The 17,975-nt window shown below is 38.9% G+C and overlaps 1 protein-coding gene across 3 annotated transcripts in view; it reads right to left on the bottom strand.

The window, feature by feature from the left end:
• Positions 1–17,975, bottom strand: part of bcas3 (BCAS3 microtubule associated cell migration factor) — a 760,056-nt gene that overhangs the window by 721,502 nt on the left and 20,579 nt on the right. For all 3 annotated transcript variants that reach the window (XR_007957928.1, XM_052035317.1, XM_052035318.1), the window contains exons 3-5: positions 16,859–16,913; positions 13,626–13,701; positions 5,708–5,814 (exon numbers count right to left, since the gene is read on the bottom strand). Coding sequence is in view for 2 of the 3 variants with exons in the window: in XM_052035317.1 (XP_051891277.1) it covers positions 5,708–5,814; positions 13,626–13,701; positions 16,859–16,913 (238 nt within the window). In the remaining variant the exon portion in view is untranslated. The remainder of the gene's footprint in view (positions 1–5,707; positions 5,815–13,625; positions 13,702–16,858; positions 16,914–17,975) is intronic.

Raw genomic sequence — 17,975 nt, 5'->3', positions numbered from 1 at the left:
CCGGTTCCCAAACCTCAAGCTTTTCATTAGCAGCTTGCAATATCCAACTAAACACATGCACACAGTATTCTGGTGCCACCTCTTGTTTAGTTACTGTACTGTAACTTCATACTTTTAAATAAAAATCGGCCTAATAAACAGAGAAAAAAATCAAGCTTTTCGTTTCCTTTGCTGAAAACAATTGTTAGAACAGAAACTGGAACAAATATGCATTACTGCAGCTACAATGGACGCTGCAATAACATTTTCAGATTCCATTTGCATTCTTCACCATGGTAGAAAAAGTTTCTTGTAGTTACTAAGTTTGCATCAGTAACTGCCAGGAATAGCTGTGTTATAAAAATGCAAGTGATTAATTCCAATTCCCTACTCATATCAATTTCTTTTCCTATACTTCTGAACATGTTCTTGTTGTGAAACCTTTCTGAAGTCTTCTGAATAATTTTGGAACATCCCAAGTTTGTGAAAGATTATATAAATGTTAATCTTTCTTAAGCTTGTCCGGTATTAAATATAATGCCGCATCAACACTCTGTGGAAACTCAAAAGGCTACTGCCAGGTGTGATTACTTCAAGTACCCACTTCATAAACTGCAATTTATAAATACCGAACTACCCACACTGTTTTACTGTACAATATGTATGAAGCACACAGTTCAGACTTTTCGAAGTTCATGTATTACATCTCTGACAAAAAAAGCTGTTCAATATCTGAACATAATGGTTCCATATGTTCTCACAGCAGTGGGAATGCCTACCACAGCCTCAACATTGTGGCAAAGGTGCTGACCAGAAGTCATGTACCTTACACACAGCTCCCCGTAGTCAAGAGAAGGAGGAAACTCCAAAGGAAAAATCTTCCCCAAGCTGCTGCAGCTAGGTGAAAGTCACATGGCTAATCCCAGGCAACAAATTATCCAATCATCTGCCTTCACACACACACAATCATGTGGCCCTGGGAGATGAAATGAAAGGAAGATTAAAAACACCAAAGAGATTGTAAGAATAAAAACTATCGAGTTCAACAAGAGTATATATTCAGTGAATATAGATTCTATTAAGTGTAAAAGGCTTTTCGAAGGAGAAAAGTCATGGCCCTGCAAACCAAAAGCAGATTTTGTGGACTTATCATTTCTCTTCTATGTCAGAATGGAGTGTGTAGAAGATTGCCCCAAACATAGAGCAGTCAATGCTCCCAAGAATCATTAGTGTCTAATTTCTAGTCTTCATAAAAATTGTAAGTACAAGAAGAAATGGCCACTTAACCTTTCCTGAAATATGACAGCATAGATAGTCTTTTTTAGAAAGTCAAGCTCTTTTTCACCAGAGTGGAAAGGTCAAATACTAGAAGGCATAGGTGAGAGGGAGAAAGTTTAAAGAAGGTGTGTGAGGCAAGTATTATTTTCCCCACACACAGAGTGGTGGGTGTCTGGAACACGATGCCACAGGAGGTGGTAGAAGCAGGTGCGATAGCAGCGTTTAGGAGGCATTTAGACAAATGAACAGGCAGGGAATGAAGTGATATAGACTGCATGCAGACAGATGGGATTATTTTAGATTGGCATCATGGTTGGCACAGGGACAATGGTTCCTGCACTGTACTGTTCTATGTTTTATGCAATGTGAAAATTAATTTATCACACAATGACAAAACAAAAATCCATTCTAGAAGGTTGTGACCAGTGTGTTCAGCAATAGTGCAAGAAAAATCTTCTGCTCTTCATTTCTGGTAGACAGACCAAGAAAGAAAGATCCAACTCTATACCATTTGGTTAAAAATCTGATTCAAGGAGAATTCAATGTATTATTTTAAGGCAGGTTGTCCCAAATCAGGTTTTTATTTTTCAAGGATTTGCTCCTTCACAGTAGGATATAATGAAATGAAATATGAATGAGAGATCACCTCCTCTGAGCTAAGGTTGTCAATATATGGACTGAAGTTTGCAATATAGTGGACTGTTTAATTGATTAAAGGTAATATGAGACATGAAGTTTCAAGGAAAACAAAAACAGAGACATCTTTAATATCATAAGTGCTAAGGTCAACAACATGATAAGCAGTTGTTTATTGCCCCTATATTTCTCTATAATCCTTTTATATAAATAACATAATATCTGATGGTCCAAGACCATTTGAAAGGAAGGATCTTCCAACCTGTTTTGTAATTCTAAGCTTGCCCTCTAGATACCATAGTTCAACATTTTGCAATCTTCACACCGTTACAAGCCCTTCACTCCGATATAATTTGTTCTTTGACTTGACAGAGATGTGAAATTATCAGTGTCATAGCCAGACTGATAAGAACTCTTAGTTATCCAAATATTAGGTTCCTTTCAAACAAGGATACTTTCAGATCAATCTTTCTTGGGCTAAGCTGGATACTGTATGCCCTTATGCTTTCAAAGGATCTGAATCTCCTATTCACAGATAATTGGATGAGAAACAACAATGGGAGCATCTGAATAACAGATAGTGCTGGATAGTAACCAGAGATAGATCTGTTGAGTTAGGATTCTTTCTATTTCTCAGGATCTCATAATTTATTTTCCTTTGAAGAGTAACAACATTGGTAGTTTCACATTTGAGTCAACGTCTGGCTGGGCAAGACCATTCCAGGAAAAGTTTATAAGTTTTGTTGGTGTTTCTTTTCTTTTCATTCTATTTGCCAAAGAGTAACCTTTATTGTGAAAGTCCCAACAACTTCACTCAAGGATCCTCAGAAAACCTGCAGATAAGCAAGACGGTTTCCTGGACAGCAATTATTAATCCCACCTCTAAAACATTAAGCATATGTCATTAAAGCATTTTCAGTCTCTAAAATATTGTTCACCGAAGACAATAAATTGAATCTGAGCAACTTTCTGATGGGTTAAGCACTCAATTATCTTGGAAGCATACCTTCCACCCAAGAAACAATTTGCTTGGACATCTTCTCATTTCTTCCATTGATCCAGTTTTCAGAACATTACTAGCAACATAAATAGGAGTAGTTTCTTTGCGTCACCACAAGAGTACTACCATTTGGTCACCCCAGCTGAGTCTTTTGGAAATTGGCTCAGATTCTTTCAAATTGACTCCAAGGTAGACCACAGAGCAGATGGGATAAAAGCTAGCGGAAGGGAAGTGTTTCAATGAAACTGACTAGCCAAGGAATTAATTATTAGAGAAATAAATGTGAATTAAAACCAGATGGATTTCAGTGCATTGCACTACATGATAGTTAGATGTGGTTGCACATTCCAAATTCCTGCAGGACACACTCTGTGGATAGCAACATTTTCAAGAGATTAAGAAAAAACAGATATAGAGTGAAGACAAGAAGGTACAAAACAGAGACAGCAAGCTTGAAGGACAGCATGTGAGAAAGAGAGAAAAAAAGAGCCAGAGAAGGAAAAGAGACAAAGAGCAAAAGCAAAATATAATTCAGAACACTGCAGAAAATCAAGAGAAGAAACTCTACTCAGAACTACACCTGCCACATGAACACCCAAAAGTAAAAAAGTCTAAAACTACAGCATAGATGATAAAAACAGCAGAAACATCAGCATTTTAAGCATATTTTTGTATACAATACTATTAAGAAGGCATGATTACTTTTAAACTGTAAACTCTTTAATACTCAGAATGGGGTTAAATTTATTTAGTTCACAGCAAATACTTTCCATTACAGTATTTCAATAATTAACTGAATTCATTGACTTAGTTATATGTTCATATCATACACATTAACATTGACTCTCTGATGCTCTTCAGAAGCTATCTGGCAATAAGATCATCCTCACAGACCTTTTCTGACACCTCAGATCTCCAAGAACAGATCAGGAAATGCTCAAGGCAGATCAATTTAGCATGTGAATGAGTCAGATGGATTCCACCCAAAACATTAGCTCTTCACTTCATGCAGTACCTGACTTTTCTGTCAGATGCTGAGCCATTGCTGTGCATTTCCAGCATTTTCTGTTTTTAATTTCAAATGGCTTGTGTTTCTGGGATTTTTCCATCAGATCGAAGAACATTCTGTCTTAAGAGAAAAACATGCTTGGAACATCTTGCATGCAGAGATTTTAGTGATATAAATGGATGCAGCACATGGGACAAAACATGTCCTTAAGGCAAAATCATTCTCATCAGATCCATTCACAAATGAAGCAGGCTACACTGTAAATACTCTGGAGGATACAGTTCAGTCTAGAGTGCACCAGAATTGATCATAATGAAATAGGCATCCCAAACCACATAGACCTGAGAAGTCAGCGCAAACAATGATATTTCATTTATAAAGGACCTCACTAAGACTTCTAGAGATCCCATGTGAATGGCTAAATAACCGCCAAACAGTATACATAGTCATAATCAGTAAATGCATGTTCAAATACTTCTTGGTGGTGATGGCCAATGAACCAAACTTGATCAAGACATCAGGCAAACTGCCAACACTTTTTCTAACAGTGTCATGGAACCTTTCACTACCAGAAAGGCAAATGGAACTTCATTAACATCCACAACCAAAAATTTGCACCCAAGATCATTACATAAAATGCACAGTGCAGAAAATGGCCATCATGGTCACCTTATGTGCTCAATGTAAGGTTTCTTCCAGCTCTCCTCATTTCACCCATCAGCAGATCCAACATTCCTTTCTCCCTCTTTTATTTCCCTTAAATGAACGTATACTGTTCACCTCAACTACTTTTTATGCTAGAGGGTTTCACATACTAATTATTCTTTGTGTTTTTCCTTAATTCCAGATTGGATTTATTAGTAAGTATCTTATATTCATGGTCAATAGCCTTGATCTTGCCTGCAAGTTAAAACATCTTTTCAATATCTATTTTAACAAAACCTTCGTAATCCTAGAGAAGGATATTCATCTGGAAAAGATAAACATCCTCCCCATACCTACCCTGCTGAGCAATCTCATTCTTCTAAACGTGAAAGAATTGAGACCTAGTGTATTCAATCTCTCCTCATAGGACAGGCCTGCCATTCCAAGAAAGTTTGCCGTACTTCCCCTGTATCAAGTATATATTTTTTATGGTAGGGAGATTAAAACCGTACACAATACTCCAGGTGTGGACCCACCGAAGCCCTGTATAAATGCAGTGAGACATCTTTACAATTCTACTCAAAAATTCTCTTGCAACTTTTTAAATGTTACCAGACAAGCAAAACAAAGATACACAAATGATGTCCACACAGCAATAGATTTCTCTAGTCTACCTATAATCAATGAGCAAAAGATACAATCTAATCAATGAACAGAAGATGCTTTGGTACTTTTATTTTTAGGCTATAATTATACAAGTGAACTTTTGTTCTTTTTCCCTCTCCATTAAGGGCTGATAGCACTGCTTGATACAGAGCTGAATGGTACCAATCACTCCCCAACCACTAATTGGACCATTACCTGACTACACATTGAACCCAAGTCAGTGAGGGCCATCGACATTGGCACAAAGATCATTAGCACCACAGCCAAACCTAAACCTTAATTTGTGTACGTGCAAACGTAAACAATCACACAGGTTCCTGCAATTAAGAGCAGGCACCTTTCCCAATTTCTTTCACTGCCAAATTCAAATGGAGAGCTGTAACACCTCTATTGATGCACCTACTAAGATAAACAAGCCAATGAAGGAAGCTGAAGTGAGGCAAAGTAGGTGTTCTGCACTTAAAAAGAGAAAACAAGACAAAATAATGACTTACAGGGATGCTCCAGATTTGCATTCCATCTGCATATCCAATAAGCAGCAGCAATGGGGGATCATTTCCAGCATTGTTCATCTCATGATACTCTGGATTTCTTGCAAGATCTGCAAAAAGATTTCATGGTCACAATACAGCAACTGTGAAGATCTCATGCTGTCAACAAATTCTTAAATAATTTCCAGCTCATTCCAAAATGCTAGATAAATATTCATTCCCATTTACTTCAGATGCCAGGGCTGACACTCCAATACAGTATTGGTGGGGTGGTGCAGTCTTTCAAATCAGGCAATAAAGGGAGATTCAGTCTGCTTTCCAAGGTGGACATAAAACATCCAAGGTATGAAAAGAACAAATGGCATTGTTCCGCACAAGTTTTACTCCTCAACCAGCATTACTAAAGCAGATTATTTGGTCATTATCACGTTGCCAGATATGGGTATTGCTGTGCTAAAATCTGGCTGCTGCATTTCCAACACTTCAACTGTAATTGAGTTTCAAAAGAATAAGTGAAAGATGCTATACAAATACAAGTCTTTTATTTCCCCCATCTGTGAAAGAGCTTTGCCAAGAAATTCATCTCCTGCCAGCATCACCAAATCCATTAAATACAAGTAGCAGCACATTGTGTCCTGCCTCCAAAATTCATTCCATTCTGACATGACTAAATGGTACAATTAGCATTAGACTGCATTTCAAGGATTTGGGTTCATGTACCACTACAGCAGAAAATTCTACTGTATTCTATGTACAATTATTTAGAGTTTGATGTGCAGTCACGTTAAATGAATAGCAAAATCATTTGGCACACAGCAAAGACCCACATACATCAAGATAATATTGATCTGACTCATCCTAGCTGAGGAAGCAATCTCAGTGACAGCAGCAGAAACTTTCTTTTAACTTTGCCACGTAGCAGAGAGGGTAAGTGTCAAGCTAGTTCACTTACCTCCTCTCTCTTCTCATGAAGCTGCTTGGGATATTTTCTATAAACACATTATTGGAATAAGAAGATTTTTACCCTGCATAATGTCATTGCTGCAATTTAAAGAAAGCAAATTACCTGTGCCAACCTTTTGCTATTCAGTCAGGATTTGAGAAGCAGAGGGATGAGACTTACTTACAACAATGCAGGAGGCCATCTAGCCCATTGGGCTCATGCTGGCTCCCCAGAGTGCAATCCCATCACTTCCTTTCCTTATTCTCTTTATTCTGTCACATGCCCATCTACTCCCCTTTCAGTTCTGTGTCACTTATCTGCACTAAAGGATAAGTTATAGTAGCCAATTAACCTTCCAGCGTACTTTGGGAAGAAACCAAAGAACTTGACAAAAATTTACAGTCACAGTGAGAACATCACAAGGGCAGAATTGAACCGGGATCCCGGGGGCTGTGAGGCAGCAGTGCTAACTTCTCCACCACTGTGCCAACCTTAGGATCTCGGTGTACCAAGGGCTAGTATGCAGCTACAGCAAGTAATTACAACAGTTAGTAGAATATTTTCATTTATTGCCTGGGAAACTGAGTACAAAAATAGGGAGCTTATGTTCATCCAGTTATACAGGGCATTGTTAAGGCCACATCTGGAATACTGTGTACAATATAGGTCTCCTTATTTAAGGAAGCATGTTAACGTGTTGGAAACAGTTCAAGGAAAGTTTACTAGACTAGGGTTATCTTATGAGTAAAGGTTTAACAGGCAAAGACTTGTATCAGCTGGAGTTTAAATCCCAAGGGGTCTTAACAGGGAGGATGTGGAGAAGATATTTCCACTTGTGAAGCACCTAGAAGTACTGATCATTGATTAATGATTATGGGGTCACCCATTTTAAACAAAGGATCTTCTTTGGCATTCTCTTTCTCAAATAGTGATAGAAGAAATCTTTGAATATTTTTAAAGCAGAGGTTGATAGATTCTTCAAAAGCAAGGAGGTGAAAGGTTTTCAGCATAGGTAGGAAGGTTGAGTTGAGATTACAGTCTGATCAACCATGACATTAAATCTCAGAACAGGCCCAAGGTGCCGAGGGACTCCTCTTCCTTGTTCAGATTTAGTCTGAATAATGCAAAGATCCAAGTGTTGCATAGAATGGAAACATAGAAGATCAGTGACTTACATTTAATCATTTTTGAAATTACCACCTTCATTCCAAGAAAAAAAATTTCAGTTATCCTCGTGAACCCACATTTCCATACGTCTTTAATCTAGTCAGCAGTCTGAAAAGTGTAAATATCATGGAATGCAAACAACTGACCCATGCATCTGCAGTAGACTATAAAATAAAAATTAGTCTTAAAACTGCTATGTGCAGATCACAGTTGATCAAAAACTATACGACCACTGGTCAAAGCAATACATTTTGTGCTTTGTTCTGAAGCTCGGCTTTTTTTTTTAATACAATTGGTTCAAAGTCGTCCTGAAAATTCACTAATAAAATCTCTCAAACAAAAGTGACTTGCATTGTAAAAACCAACTACAGTAAATTTGGTGAATACAGGTTCCAGCTGCAGATACACAAAAGTTAGAGTTTTACATTTCCCAATGGAGCCCATTGCAGCTTACATCAATTCTTAAAAACCATAGTGTATGGAGCTCAGACAACAAGTAGCACATTTCCACAGCTTAGGGCAGGCTTCCAAACAGGTCTGAGGTTAACATGAATGGATTGGCTCCAGGATATATGGGACTCAGTCTCTGGAGATCTAAAATGGCAGGCCTCCATTAGGCAACAAATTTGAAGATTTTTTTAAGAAAATGAAGAGGCAAACAATATTTCATTCTTTATATGTGGACAAAGGAGAAACACTTTGTATTTTCCCTCTTCTTTAGCATTCTGCTGATATTCCTACACTAAATTCTGAACTCACTCCTCTACCCACCCCACTCGAAAGCCATGTCATGTCACTATCCAGTTTCCTATTTTTAACTTGCCCTGGGTCATTCTGCTACGTTAAAGCTGCTGCTCCTGTACACATTAAAGCTAGTTAAATTCTATTTTGCTGAGAAATACTAAGCTCAGATCAACATTTCTATTCACACTCAACAATCACATTTACAATTACTTTTCTACTTCAATGAACAACTATTCTTGGTTCAACTAGATCAAACATTAAGTAACTGCTTTAAGTGAAACATTTACTTACAAGAAGTTGCAAGTAATGAACTGAGTGACCAAAATGTCAATAACTGGAAAACACTTTCACAAAAGCAAAAAATGTGAGAAATGCACAGCATCTATTAATAAAGAGACAAGCAAAACACTTCAGCTTGTAGGTTCTCAGAAATGGAATAACCTAATCGTCTGATCTAATCCCAATATCATTATTCTGACAACAAATTTACACTGAAATATTCAACAATTAATGCTGACTAACAGTGCATTGCTAGCATTTAAATTTAGAATTAGTTTCATATTCTCTTTTCAACACTGGAACATCCTTTATTCCTGGACCAAGATTTATGCCAGGATCAAGAATGATAAGTAATTGCAATGAACTGGAACAGTCACTAATAAATCCATTTTCCACAGTGGCAAGAATGTATTACACACTACCACAAAGGAGTGACTGAGGTCAATGGCATAAATGCATTTAAGAGGAGGTTTGCTAAGTGATTATGTGAAGTGAGAAAGAAACAGATAACAGGGTACAATCAGGATGTATGGTGGCTCGAGTGAAGCATAAACCCCCATGGAAGAGCTGAACTAAATAAACTGTTTTTATGCTGCAGGTCCTGTGTAGTTCCAGGTCATAAACTAAACAGGATATGGTGACAGTATAGCAGTTAAAGTACCAGAATAGTAATTCACAGGCTTGAACTAACAATCAAAGTTCAAAACCTATCCAATGACAATGCAGGATTTAAGTACAGTTAATAATCTGGAATTTTAAAAATACTTTTCATTAGTAATGACAACCACAAAAGTACAAATTGTGGTTTATTAATGTCGTTTGGGGGAAGAAATCTGCTGTCTCACTGATTTGGCCTATTTGTGACCCCAAACCTTAACCGTATGGCCCGGCAAGCCACTGAGTTGTCCCATTAAGTTATGCTGAAACAGAGAAAAAAAGAATAAAACTGCTGTCTAAATTGGAAGAGCTTTCCTACAGGCTAGTCAAGCAACAGAAACATCCATCACAGATAATGTGCTACCAACACAATCTCTGGGTATGTCCCAACTCACCAGGAAGTGATACTGCAGGCAGAAGGGATTAGCCCTGGAAGTCCTCAACATTAATTTTAGACCCCATTGTGTCTCATGGCATCAGATCGATCACAGGCATGGAAAACCACCATCTCATTGCCATCTACCATCCTCTCTCAGCTGAGGAATTGATGTTCTTCCATTGAACAACACTTGGAAGATGCACTAAAAGTATGAAGCATAGAATGTACTCTGGATGAGGAACTTCAACATCCACCATCCAAGAATAGTTTGGAAGTCCCAGCAGTGGCCAAATTGGCCAAAAATGCTGGAAATACTCAGCAGGTCATGCAGCATCTATGAAGAGAAAAAAAACTGAAGAACACAGTTGTCAGAGTGGGTATGTGGCAGGTAGTGAGTGAACCAACACAATGAATAATCTTACTTGACCTTGTTCTCACTAATCTACCTCTGGAAGATGCATCTGTCCACAAAAGAACTGGTAGAAGTAACCACTACACAGTCCTTTGTGAAGATGAACTTTGTCTCCACAAAAGAGTACTCTCTATTGTGATGTATGGCACTACAATCATGCTAAATGGGATCAATTGAGGAACTAAACTCCAGACAAGGACCAAACGGTTAGGACTGAAGTGTCAAGGTCAGATTAACTGCCTTTGATATCAAGGCTGCATTTGACAGAGTATCGAGGAGCACTGGTAAAACTGCAGCCAAGGGGCATTAAGGAAAAAAACACTCCAGAGGTTGGAGTCATACCTAAATAAAGGAAGGTGGTTGTGGTTATTGGAGGTCAAACATCCTCGCCCCAAGTCATTACTGCAGCAGTTTCTCAGGACAGCCAAACCATCTTCAACTGCTTCATCAAAACATTCCTTCCATCACGAGATCACAAGTGGGGGTGTTTGTTGATGACCACACAATGTTCAACTCCATTTACAATTCTCCCAAATGAAAGAATCCATAACTATATGCAGCTAGACCTAGACAACATTCAGACATATGGTGATAAGTGGCAAGTAACATGCATACCACAAAAGTAATAGGCAATGGTTACCTTCAACAAAACAGTCTAGCCACATACACTTGGCATTTAATGCATTTCCATTGCTGAGTTCTTCATCCTCAGTTGAAGTAATTACATAAATACTGTGGCTGGCTATCCTGAAGCAAGTGATTCACCTCCTGACACTCAAATGTCTTTCCACTATCTGCAAACCACAGGAGTGTGATGCTATACTCTTCACTTACCCGGATGACTGCAGTTCCATAAACTCTCAAGCAGCTCCACAGCATCCAGGATAAAGCAGACCACTTGCACAACCCTAAACATTCATTCCCTCCAAGACAGTGGCTCTAATGGCTACATTGTGTACTATGCACTGCAGTTACTCACCTAGATTACTCCAATAGCACCTCCCAAACTAGTGACTTCTACCACCAAGAAGAACAAGGGCAACACGAGCATGGGTTCGCAACCACTTTGAAGCCACACACCATTCTGAATTAGATATATATCAACCTTGATCATTGCTGGCTCCTACCCATTTGCACCATGGAAATGCCTTTACTAGAAGGAGCGTAGAGATTAAAGATGACTCACCATTACCTGTTCAAGGGCAATTAGAAATGGGCAATAATATTATCTTTGAAAGTGATACTCATATCCCAAACACTGAGTAAATTAATAAAGAAATTCACTTAGAACAGAGACAAGAATTTATATTTAGTCAGTATTTCAATAAATTTCTATTGTTTGCTCCAGCTCTGAAAAAAATGATCTCAATTTTAAACTTGAAGTTGCCCTTAACCACTCTGAACTAGTAACCCACTGGCTTAATGCCCACACGTACCTGAAAGCACTGTTCTAGATTTATTTTCCCTATTCCATCTGAATAATATGCAGTTAAAATACTGTTCAGATCATTACATATAAATGGGATTAATGTAGGATTAGTGTAAATGGGTGGTTGATGATCGACACAGATTCGGTGGGATGAAGGGCCTATTTCCATGCTGTACATCTCTATGACTCTACGATATGCAGTTTTCCAGTCTGTCAATTCCAGCACCTATAAGTCTTTTGAACAAAAAAAAATTAAGCAACTACAACCCATACATTGCACAGATCATCAGATGTACAACTTTCTTGAATAGTGACTGAAGTTATTATAAATCATGCTCCACATCAAATATACTTGCTTCTAATGTTATGTCCAAGGCAATATTCATGAGGGAATGGCTCTCATGAGGGAGGATATTATCACGTCTCTGCTACCTATACTAAATCCTATGTGCAATGGATTTTCTTTATTATTTAAGGGATGCAGGTGCTGCTGGCAGAACCAGCACTTATTGCCCATTCTTAATTGTCTGTAAGAAACTACATTACCTTTTTGAACTGCTGTAGACCTTCTGGTATATGTTCTGACATCGTTATTGGGTAAGGAGCTCCAGGAATTAGAACCAGCAACAATGAAAGAACAACAACAGATTTCCAAGTCAGGATTGTGTGCAAATTGGAGGGTGCTGGTGTTCCTGAGCACCTGCTGCCCCTGTCCTCTTAGCTGCCGAAAGTCATGAGTTTGGGAGGCACTGGACAGATAGCCTAAGTGAGCACCAGTAGTGCATTTTGTGGCTGCTATGCACTGCAATGGTGGAGCAAATGAAATTCAGGATGGTGGATGAGATGCCAGTCAATTGGACTAATTTGCCCTTAATGGTGTTGAGCTTCTTAAGTGTGTTGGCACTGTATTCATCTGGGCATATGGGTGTATTTCAGCACAATTCTCATTTGTACTTTGTAACGATGCAAAGATTTTGGAAAGTCAGATGAGTCACTTGTTGCAGGATATCCAGCCTCAGATCTGCTCTGGCAGCCACAGTATTTATGTGGCTGGTTCAGTTGAGTTTCTGATCAATGGTGATCCTCGGGACAATGATGGTATGGAACTTGATAGTAGTAAAGCTGTTGAATATCAAGGGTTGGTGGTTGGACCCTCTCCTGTTCGAAATCGTCATTGCCTAGCACTTGCATCGTATGAATGTTACTTGCCACTTAACAAGCCCATTCTAATGTTGTTCAGGTTTTGATGCATTCAGACATAGCCCACTCTATTCTCTTAGAAGCTGCAAATAGTATTTAATGTAGCAACATCATCAGCAGTAAACATCCCTACTTCTGACCATATGATGGAAAGAATGGCTGGGTCTAGGACATCACCCTGAGGCAGTACAGTCCTAGGCTGTGATGGTCAACAACCAGAACCATTTTTTTTCGTTCAAAGTAAAACCATAATCAGTGAAGCGTTTTTTTTTACCAGAGCTCCTAGATGTCACAACTGGTCAAGAACTACTTCTTTCTCAAGGCTGACACTCTCACCTCACCAACTGTCACTCACGGACAACGGTATGCAACAATTTTTAATGTTGTCCCAATACCTTTCTCAGGCAATACATTTAATCTGTTATTTTGAATCCATACATTCATTTCCACCAATCACTAATCTGTGCACACCAAGTCAAAATGCTCTATTATTGTGTTGTTGGGAGTGTTTCACAGTTATGATATGAATATTTCTACTTGTGATAGGAATGAATTTTGTTACTCACCCACTACTATTTCTCAAAAATCTTAATGAAATATAGATCAGCTACACTGAAGTTGGATCACAATTTTGCACAAACAAACTATGGTTTGCAAGAAAATTAAGTTAAATGGGAGAAAATTGCAAAGAAAAACAAAGTATTTATTTACCATTAATATCAGCTTTTTCAAAACGGACCCAGACTATTTTTTCTTTCTCATCTGTTGGAGGTGAGCCAGTGTATGCCTAGAAGAGAAAGCAAAATTGAGGGAAAGAGATCAAGGTAAGAACTTATATCTGCTTTCAACAGTGAGCAGCAGCAGCAAAACAACATAGAACAGTACAGCCTCTTTGGCCCACGACGTTGTGCCAACCTACATAAACACCTACTCTCTGATTAATCTAACCCCTCCCTCCTACACAGTCCATAACCTTCCATTTTACTTTCTTCGATGTGCCTATCTACGAGTCTTTTAGATGTCCCTCGTGTATCAGCCTCTACCACCACCCCCGGCAGTGCATTCCAGGCACCTACCACTCTCTGTGTAAAAAACCTACCTCTGACATCTCCCCTAAACTTTCCTCCTGATATGTCCTCTGGTATTGGCTATTATCACCCTGGGGAAAAGGTGCTGGCTGTCCACTCTATGTATGCACCTCATAATCTTATACACCTCTATCAAGTCGCCTCTCATCCTGTGTGAGAGGCAACTTGATAGAGGTGTATAAGATTACAAAACCCCTAGCTCACTCAACCTTTCCTCACAAGACACGTTCTCTAAGCCAGGCAGCATCCTGGTAAATCTTCTCTGCACCGTCTCTAAAGCTTCCACATCCTTCTTATAATGAGGTGACCAGAATTGAACACCTCTAAGTGTGGTCTAACTAGAGCTTTATAGAGCTGCAACGTTACCTCGCAGCTCTTGAACTCAATCCCCCGACTAATGAAGTCCAGCACACCATAGTCTTCTTAACCACCCTATCAACTTGCACCGCAACTTTGAGGGATCTCTGGACTCGGACCCCAAGATCCTTCTACACTATCCACATCTCTAACATTCATGTCATCGCAAACTTACTAATCCATCCTTCCATTTCCTCATCCAAGTCATTTATAAAAATCACAAAAAGCAGGGTTCTCAGAACAGATCCCTGTGGAACACCACTAGTCACCGACTCCAGGCAGAATACTCTCCATCTACTACCGCCCTCTGCCTTCTGTGAGCAAGCCAACTCAGAATCCACGCAGCCAAGTCTCCATGGATCCCATGCCTCATGACTTTCTAGAGGAGCCTCCCATGCAGAACCTTGTCAAACACCCTACTAAAGTCCATATACACTACATCCACTGCTCTACCTCTTTTTGTCACCTCCTCGAAAAACTCAATTAGGCTCGTGAGGCATCACTTGTGCCTCACAAAGCCATGCTGACTATCCCTAATAAGACTACGCTTCTCCAAATGCTCATAAATCCTGTCCCTAAGGATCCTCTCTAATAACTTACCCACTCACTGGTCTATAATTCCCAGGATTATCCCTATTAGCTTTCTTGAACAAGGGAACAACATTTGCCATCCCCCAATCCCCTGGTACCACGGAGGATGCAAATATCATCGTCAACGCCCCAGCGATCTCTTCTCTCGCCTCCTGTATTAACCTGGGGTATATCCCATCCGGCCCCGGGGACTTAGCTATCCTAATGTTTTTCAGAAGCTCCAACACTACCTCTTTCTTAACCACAACATGCTCCAGCACATTAACCTGTTCTACGCTGACCTCACATTCGTCAAAGTCCCTCTCCCTGGTGAACACTGAAGCAGAGTGTTCATTAAAGACCTCCACTACCTCCTCCGCCTCCAGGCACACTTTTCCCCATTTATCCCTGAGCGGCCCTACCCTCACTCTAGTCATCCTCCTGTTCTTTACATACATGTAGAACGCTTTAGGATCCTTGGGCAATAGCATGGTAAAACATTCCAAGGTGCTTCCGAGGAGTGTCATCAAACAAAATTTGACACCAAACCACATGAAGGACAATAACCATAAGCTCGGTAAAAGGTTTAAAGGAGCATCGTAAAAGAAGAGAGGTAAAGAGGACAAGAGGGCTAGACAGCTGAAGCCACAGACACCAAAAATGTAGAGCAATTAAAACTAGGAATACTCAAAACACCAAAATTGGAGGTGATGAAGGATTGCACAGCTAGAAAAGATTACAGATAAAGGATCATTTGAGGCCATGGAAGATTTGAAAGCAAGGATGAGAATTTTAAAATTAAGTCAGCAAGTGCAGGAGTGATGGATGGATGATAATAATATAGTGGTCAATCAGGAAAGGATGAAACAACAGCTGAGAGGTTAAATTTATCATGAAAGATAGAGCACACCGGATTTCTTCTCCAGAAGGCCAAAGGGCAACCTGATAAAGTATGTGAAATATCCTGAAAAGGTAGGCACAGAGATGATGCTTTCATTTATAGGGGAGATGTAGATACGTGGCTATATTTATAAAAGTCACTAATATATCCAAGAGTGCCAAGAATATAGTGCTTTCTCCCATAGAGAGTCAATGAGATGATACCCAAGAAAACTAAATCAACACAAAGGAGAAAAAAAAAAGGAAATACCAATAAAGTGTGATGAAGAAGGGTAGGAAGTTGCCTCAGTGAAGAATAAACAAGTATCTGTTGGGCCAAATAACCTGTTTCTATCTAATCCTTGATAAATGGAATTGTAGAGCATAATTTCTAAAAGTTCACATCAAATTAAGGAATAAAGTATTTACAAATAAAACAAAAACAAAATGCTGGAAATGCACAAAGGGTTTATCAGCAATGTATGGCTGACGTCATGCAAAGAACTCTGATTATGTCACCAACTTAACTGAGATGTCCAAAGGTTGTTGGGCTCAAGTTCCCTTTAAATACTTGAGCGTAAAAATCATAGAGAGTACTATATTCTTGCCACTCTTGGATATGTCAGTGCAATAGTAAGAGAATGCAGCAGCTTCAGTCTGGTATTTTTGAGGAGGTATTAAAAGCGAGCCTCATGTGTAGTCAACTGGGCTTAAAAGATGCCATGGCATGATTCTGAATATCATTGAAGGAATTATCATGAATTTTTACAGCTTGGTGCTAATGGGAGCTTTCTGTGTGAAATTGGTAGCTGTGTTTTCTGGTTTATAATTATGCTTGCACTTCTTTGGCGGTAAAGCACTTAGGACGTCCTGAGTGGTGCTACTTCAATGCAAATCTTTTTTTTCCTTTCTTGGTTTTCAGACTTGATCCAGATTAACACAAGTTTTTTTTTATTTTCATGTTTGCTGTTTGTACTTATCCAAGAAACACTACTGCATGTACAGCAGAGATGTGAACTGGCTGACAATTTACACACTTGTGGCACTTACCTGAGGGACTACATCTTGCAGAAAGGTGACAACACTCTCCATATATGACTGTTCCCTGAAAATAAACACAAATATTTCACTACAGAACTCAAAGTTACCTTAGAATCACACAACCATATCTAAAAATGACTGGAAGATTTTGTTTCAGCAGCTAAAATAGTGAAGGGGGTGGAGGTGAACTTTACTCATAGAGTTACCAAATCTGGTTGAATATTATTCAGATTTTTTTTTAAACCAAATGACGTCCTGTCTCCAACCACCCTATTTCCTCACTCAACACATTCATTTTCATGACACACTACCTCCCCAAGCTAACTGGAAAATGAAGAGATTATTGACCAATACACAGAATTGCAAGTATTACAGAACGAAAGGAGCCAATTCAGCCCATCAAGTCCATGCCAGCTCTATGCAACAGCAACCAGTTAGTCCCATCCCACCTCCCCCCCACCCCCACTCTCCCCAAAGCCTTGAAAATTTTTTATTCATATTTATCCTGTTCCATTCTGAATGCCATGATTGAGTCTGCTTCCACTATCATACCCTGGTACAGCATTCCTGATCATAACCATTCTCTCCATGAAAACCTTTTGGATGATTCTTGGTTGTCAAACAACCTTTCCCTCATTTTGAGCATTCTTGGCTAATAAACAGAAATGCTCAAAAAATTGTTTTTATTTTAAAATACCTTTGATCATTGTGTTTTTTTAAATACCTTTGATTACCATTCAGTTCTTGAACCAACCGGCAAAACCCTAATCACTACAGTTTAGTAGTGATCACTATGATCACTTTGCACTAAAATGGACTTTGTTTTTTTTTGTTCAAATTATGTTCTTTCTTGTAAAAATTGTGTATAATTTATGTTTAATTTATGTTTTTCTTGTGAATGCTGTTATATGATGCTATGTGCCTGTGATGCTGCTACAAGTAGGTTTTTCATTGCACCTGTGTATACATGCACTTGTGTATACATGCACTTGTGTATATGACAATAAACTTGCCTTGACTTGACTTCATTTCATCAGAAGACTTTGTCACAATGTTCTGGAATATGGATTAAATGATCTAATAATGTATTTGGTAGCTCTTTATTTTACAATCATGCTTATGTAAA

Source organism: Pristis pectinata, chromosome 21, assembly GCF_009764475.1.
Source record: "Pristis pectinata isolate sPriPec2 chromosome 21, sPriPec2.1.pri, whole genome shotgun sequence".
Classification (NCBI taxonomy): domain Eukaryota; kingdom Metazoa; phylum Chordata; class Chondrichthyes; order Rhinopristiformes; family Pristidae; genus Pristis; species Pristis pectinata.
This window is presented reverse-complemented; position numbering and strand designations above follow the sequence as displayed.